General features: G+C 29.2%; 3 protein-coding genes across 3 annotated transcripts; 1 reads left to right on the top strand and 2 right to left on the bottom strand.

Moving 5' to 3' along the window:
• Positions 1–1067: 1067 nt before the first annotated feature.
• LOC146536426 (uncharacterized) lies at positions 1068–2629 on the bottom strand. The gene is made up of 3 exons (XM_085190220.1): positions 2400–2629; positions 1888–2046; positions 1068–1420 (listed from the first exon to the last, which is right to left on the bottom strand). Exons 1-3 carry the CDS (start codon positions 2476–2478, stop codon positions 1194–1196), a joined length of 465 nt encoding a protein of 154 aa, XP_085046346.1. The 5' UTR covers positions 2479–2629; the 3' UTR covers positions 1068–1193.
• Positions 2630–3489: 860 nt separating this feature from the next.
• LOC146536425 (uncharacterized) lies at positions 3490–4587 on the bottom strand. The gene is made up of 2 exons (XM_085190392.1): positions 4191–4587; positions 3490–3832 (listed from the first exon to the last, which is right to left on the bottom strand). Exons 1-2 carry the CDS (start codon positions 4501–4503, stop codon positions 3612–3614), a joined length of 534 nt encoding a protein of 177 aa, XP_085046518.1. The 5' UTR covers positions 4504–4587; the 3' UTR covers positions 3490–3611.
• Positions 4588–4964: 377 nt separating this feature from the next.
• Positions 4965–6295, top strand: LOC146536424 (uncharacterized). The gene is made up of 3 exons (XM_085190394.1): positions 4965–5217; positions 5501–5723; positions 6162–6295. Exons 1-3 carry the CDS (start codon positions 5080–5082, stop codon positions 6239–6241), a joined length of 441 nt encoding a protein of 146 aa, XP_085046520.1. The 5' UTR covers positions 4965–5079; the 3' UTR covers positions 6242–6295.
• Positions 6296–6873: the final 578 nt, after the last annotated feature.

The following is a 6873-nucleotide window of genomic DNA, read 5'->3' as shown; positions in this document are numbered from 1 at the left end:
AAAACGAAAAAATTAAATAACATAAATAAAAAAAAATAATCCTGAGATGTTACTAAAAAGACAGCACTTGCGTTATTAATTTAATTAATAAAGGATATTAAAAGAAGTATGTTTATGAGAATAAGCTTTATTCAATATATTTAATTACCCCTACCTAGTCTATTTGAGCAAAAAAAAATACAAAACACCACAAAATGTAGATAAATTAATTAAAATTTTTAAAAAATCCATTTTTTTATCCCTTTGCCCTTTTTATCTATAATAATATATCTTTTATAATTTCACATCTTGGGAATTAGGCAAATAAAACCAGTTAATCACTTCAATCTCCATTTACCAAAGGTCAAAGAGAATATCCAATTGGTAAACTTTGTCTTAAGAATAGAAAAATGAAACAGTAGTCTTTGATAAAAAAATTTAACTTTTTTATCAATGTAATTTTCAATATAACAAAGAATTGACGCCATAGCATATGACTGTGAACATGGCATTTATTGGTTCAATTCCTTTTGGAGGAAACAAATTATTTACAATTCCTCACTGCGGTAACAAGACAAAGCATTATGCTAATCAACACAGTGTCTCGAATAATGAGAAGTGCTTGGGGAACAGTGTTTCCTTTGCCCTCCCTGTTATATGACGCTAGAAACATCAGCGTGAAGCTAAGAAAATATCAAATTAATAAAATAAACGACCTTTCACCTCAAATCTATAACTACAATACTGTGCATATCCTCCAAACTTATTTTATTCATTTAATATAAAGTTTTTATAATTTATAAAAATTGAGCCCACATCATATTTCAATATGTTGAAGGCACTACATTTATTATACATACTATTTATTATAAAATGATAATCTTCAAATACTACAAGGCAAAGATCACAGACATTATTCCTAAAACAGACAAATTTAGTAAATTATATGTTTGTTATCACAAATTAAATATATTGATATTTTAATATAAATTTTTGAATGAAAATTCTGATCTTTAAATCAATTTCATCATTTAGAATTCCAGCATTTAGAATGGATTTAGCATATTTTTTATAAGAAGGAAGGAGAATATTTTGTGACAATTTATTGTTTAAAAATAATATATGCATTACACCACCTGCTAGCCAGTCTAATATATCATCTAAGAAAACAATATCCATCTAAGAAAAACATATCAGGATTTTTTTTAACCACTTTAAGCTACTGTTAATGTAGAATACACCTGTCTACCTAACTTATGTGCAACAAAATCTAATATTGTAAGTACAAGTTCTCTTTTACTAGATGAGCAGCGCAGTAACAATTCTATAGCTCCAATGCAATCTATGGGGTCCAATCGTCTTAAATAATTGTAGACTATGTAGTAAAGCTCCGTCAATTGCTCTTTGATGAAGGACCAAATTTCACGAAGTGATATAACAGCTGTAGGAGAAATAAAATAATTCTTTAATATTATAATTTTTTAATACACTAAGGAAAAGGAAGGGATAAAATTAAGAAATGCAATATTTTTTCTCTGACCGACAATGGTGTTAAAATATAAGAATAATAATTTTAAGTTTTATCTTTTTATAAAAAAGACAAGGCAAATGAACGTACAGGTCACAACAGTCTGTGATTACCACTGCCCACAACCCTGTGTAGTGTTTCAAGTGCATTGTTGTCATTGAGTTGGGTAGAATAGTCTTACTCTGCCAATGACCCTCAGTTTCTTTGAGGCTGACTTGGTCTTGCTTTAAAGATGATTGTAATACTGGCTGTTATTTGAAATGCTAAATTCAAATGTGCTGATACTGGGTGTGACTTTAAGAGGAGTGTTCTCAAATTGGTAGAATGACAAATGGGTTTGGGTTGCTAGTCCTTTATAATATAAAAAATCCTATACTCACTAGACACTCCATATCCAGCTGCTCCTCCAATCCCAGCTCCGAGTACTGCTCCCATTCTACCACCAGCAAATCCTCCCATAAGTCCTCCCACAACAGCGAATGTGCCAGTTAGTATTGCTGCATCTTGGTCCCATACTATTCTTATGTCGAATAAGTCAACTAAAAAGTAGATTCTTTTTATAAATTTAAAAGTTTTAAGCACATTGTACATTAGAAAGGTATTATCATAGCATGTATTGGTTATAAAAAAAAAATTGAATCGTAATTACGATAACAAGGTCATAAAATTTATATTAACATTTTTTTTGCAACATAAAAACTATCATAAGTTAGTATTTTTCACTATTTTCTATTTGTCAGCTTCACGCTGTATCCCTCACACAGCAGGGTAGGCAAAGGGAACCTAGTGTTAAGGCACTCCGTTTCCCACGATTATTAAGTACTATAAACGAATGTGTATCTACTCATTCGTTATTTTGAATAGTGAATATTTTCTATAAATCTTTACTTACCCAATTTCAAAATAGTTAACTCTATTTCTCTAAGATTTAGCCTTAATTCGGATGGCATATGTGATTGTGCTAACGTCATTTTTGTAACAAATATGTATTTCTATAAATGATGTATTAATCAATAACACTTATTTAGAGAAGACACTAAATTGCGTATACGAAAATGGGAAAACAGCCAAATTATAATCTATATGGAAACGTTTTGAAACAAGACAGGATATACTTTAGGCAAGCTGTACTGTCTTTAACTTTTTGTTTTATAGCAAAAAAACTCGAAATGTTTTAATAAAAATTAAATAAAATGCAAATAACAACTATAAATGCATTGTTTGTTTGTTAGCTAGCTTGTTTGTTGTATTAATTGTATGAATGTCAAACCACAGAACACTATCAAACTATCAAATGTGATCGTCTTTAGTTCTGTACTAAGACATTTCTTTATTCAGTTTTGAACTTTTAATTTGTGATTCGAATAATAATAAATATATTTTATTAAACTTAACATACAAATTTAAAAATAAGCAATAATTACAACAAGGCATCCTTATTGTAGTTATTGTTTGTGAATAAAAATTAAGTAATAAAACAATTTTAAGGTATTAAAATAACTTTATTAATAAATTCATACTAATTATTTATTCTTTCATTTCTTAAAACATACAAGCTAAACACAAATCATAATTATACATTATTCAATAAAAATTAAAAATAATTCAGGAATATGAAAAGCATGCAAATAATAAATAATACACAAAAATAATCTGTAAATATAAATATTTTTTTAACGAACTCATAAAGTGGAAATTATTAAAAATAGATAGTTCAATAAATTGATAAGCAGATGAAAAAATAGAAATAGTAAAATCAATTAGGAAAAAGAAAAAATCTAAACCAATAGAAACAAAAAATACAATGTTACAAAGTAGATGAGTTATTGTGACTTCTCCACACGACATTGGCGAAGCGACATCTCAACCATACCATAATTTGATTGTTTAACAAATTATAACTAATAACTTATTACAAATATTTATTATAAATAATTCTACTAACATCATATTATCACAATTAGTCTACAGTCAAAAATATAGTCTAAGAAATATGGTCTTTCCAGTAATATTTATTTTTTAGTCTTGTAAAAACAGTCTACACATAAGTAGTCTATAAAAATGTCAGTATGTAAATAAATTAATGTAATATTAAAGTCTTCTTCTAAGCAGTCAAACTAGATAATATTTGCTTTCCAAGAATATCTGATGTTACTTGCAGTATGACCATAGCGAGTTGTGTACTGCTACCGCTGTTTTGCATCAAAAATTTAGCTGCATTTTTATAATCGTCGATGCCCAGACCGGCTAGGTAATCGTAGACTATGTCGAATAATTCAGATAGTTTCCCTTTAATATCTTGCCATACTTCACGCATGGATACAACTGAAAAATAAATGTACTGTTGAAGCATTTATGTAGGAAGGGTAGTTCGAGATTAGGTTACTATGATGTCGTGGCACAAGCGTGTAAACGTGTAAACGCGACGCGGTTGTGGGTTTGATTCTCACTCGGGGATTTGAATTATTATTTATTAATATTTTTATTTCTTCGCCCTGGAACCATGGCAAACCGCGGCGTTGAGTTCTACCACTCCACAGGAAATGCCTCAAAAATTCGAGGGAAAGTTGGGCACGGAGTGTTTTAACACTAGATTCCCTCTATCTACCCTGCTACATGCAAGATACAGCGTAAAGCTGATTTGATTAATTAACATATTAAATTAAAATACAAGGTATCTCACCAACAATTCCAAGTCCACAAGCCCCGCCTACAACGCCGCCGACCGCCGCTCCAATTTTACCTCCATAATGTTTGCCTATCAACGTCCCAGCAAGTGTTAATCCTGTAGTTACAAGGATAGCGCCTTTTGCTCTCGTATCGTTAAAGAGTATGCGAAAGTTAAACTTATCGCTTATACTTAGAATTACATTTTCAAGAGAGGTCGGGTCGAAGGGCAAATTGGATATACCACATGAGCCGGAATCGCGACAGCACAGATCGTATTCTCCTTCTGAATCTGAACTCGAATAATCATTTTCAGAATGGGAGTCCATCGCAAAACTTATAACGTTAACTGAACAGGAGCTAGTACACGAATGATGCAACACGTCTAAATTATTTCACTTATATTGCAAATAAAACCTACCCTCAATTTAACAATATCATTATCGTATAGTCAAATAAGATGACAAAATTATCGGTTAACGTATTTTGAGTACAGTGTAAAATATGATTGTATAAAAAGAGTATTTAATAAATTGAAAATAATAATTAAATAACTTACAGAAACGGAAAAGACGGGTAAATTTGGGTTTATGTTTGTATATAAGAAAAGAGTTAGAAGATATACACCATAATTAAAATCAACTTGATAAACTTGGTAGCTTTATTTAAAATTACTTTTACTAAAGTTACCTTACTTAATATGTGTTAATTAATAAAAAGGTAGTAAGAATTCAGAACATATTGTATCAGAAATCAATATTTAAAACTTTAGTTTATCTATGGCTTCAATTGTCAATGTCAATGGATCGTGACTATTGTTGTTTATTTACTTTATTTGTTGTTGTCTTTGTGATTTTGAATTGATGGTGGTTTCTTATGGAATACAATTTTAATTAAATATTACAATGACGCATAGAAATGTTAATCAAAAATTACGATTTCGTTTATCTGAAGGAAGTGGACAGGAGGAACAACTTCTGGAGGAAGGAATATGGATCATTGAATGTTTAGATGAAATAAGAAACCTACGTAATCATTTACAGGTATTTTTATATATATATTTATTAATGCATATTGTCCTACAATTTAAAATAATTAACATATTAGATTATAGAAAGTATGAACTATAAAACTAACAATGCTTTTTATTGAATAAAACCAAATATTCTTGGTTTTAACCAAGAATATTTGGTTTTATTAGTAGTTTTATTTTATAGTTTTATTTTATTTTTATTTTATAGTAGTTGAATATGTGATATATCAAAAGATAAATCTTTTGATATATCACATATTCAACTACTTATATTATTTTATTTATTATTTTAGATACAACGAATGCATTTAGAAAGTTTAAAGGATACTCAAAACAAGAATATTGGTAAAAATGAATTTGTTGTAAATGATCCTGAGGAGAGTATAGTGAGCACATCTGCTGTTAATTTAATGCCAAATGTTACTGTTGGGAAACCTTTTGATGGAATGATAAAAATAAATGAGCAATTCTGTAATGAAGAAGAGCATAATTTAATGGTGTCAAGCCCTGGTTTTGGTAAAATCTAAAGTCTAATCTTTTATACTTAGTATTAATGTTAACGTTTTTTAATTAATAGAGAAGAAATTGAAGCCAGAAAGTGGGAAACGGAGTGTCTTAACATTACGTTCTCTCTGCCTACCCTGCTGTGTGCCGGATACAATGAAAAGCTGATTTTATGATTTCAATAGAGAAGAAACATCTTAGTGTCTTACCATGTGACAGCCAAACCCATTATGGTTTATCAGGGTGAAATGTTCAGTGTATTGCCTTTTTGAAATAAAAAGACAGCCCCAAGCCACCTTTACTTGACCAGTTGCTTAACTGATAGAAAATATAGTAATTTTTACTTTACTCATTCTGCATATTTATAAAACTTGCTTCTAATTAAATTGTTTGTAAATATTAATACATATACTATATCATATTAATACATTTATTATTATATATTTACAGTCAAAAATATGGTTCATGATGACTATAACATGGAGGAAGATGAAGTAGAAAGTGATGATGACATTCATGAAACATGTTGATGAATGGAACTGCAAAAGGTCAAAAGAGAATGAAATAAAGGATGTTGAATAAAATTGTATATTTTTTTTAACATCAAAGAAACCTGCAACTGCTACATACAGATTAATTATCAATTTAAGTATGTATGTACAGTTTCATACAACATTTATACACAAAATATTCATTTCAATGATGTGAAATGGCACTAAATGATAATACTCCCCCAAAACCTGTCTTTACTCACTTGAGGCACTAATATTTGATAAGTATGATTTAATGAATGATTCGTTTATCAATAAATGGACAACACTTGAAAGAAAAATCAACAAAAATCAACTTTATTTGGTAATTAATTGTTTTAAGTTTCGTTTATCCTTACGTATAAGTTAGGATGAGGGAATTACGTGAAATATAAACAATGGTATATAACTCGACACCATGCTTAATCTAATGAGAAGGAAAAATAAAATAACATTTTAAATATAAGCATTTCACCTTGAGTGGGAATTGTACCGAATTATACTGTCAATAATTTTACAATATTAATCATGTGACCAGTCTGGTACGTGTACATTTTTTTCGAACATATAAGTATATAAATGATATATTTGTATTACCCATACCACATTCTACTCAGTCTTTCTTCCAACAC

The sequence above is a fragment of the Heliconius melpomene genome, chromosome 9 (genome assembly GCF_056956725.1).
Source record: "Heliconius melpomene rosina isolate 202511_hmr_F chromosome 9, ASM5695672v1, whole genome shotgun sequence".
NCBI classification, from domain to species: Eukaryota; Metazoa; Arthropoda; class Insecta; order Lepidoptera; family Nymphalidae; genus Heliconius; species Heliconius melpomene.
This window is presented reverse-complemented; position numbering and strand designations above follow the sequence as displayed.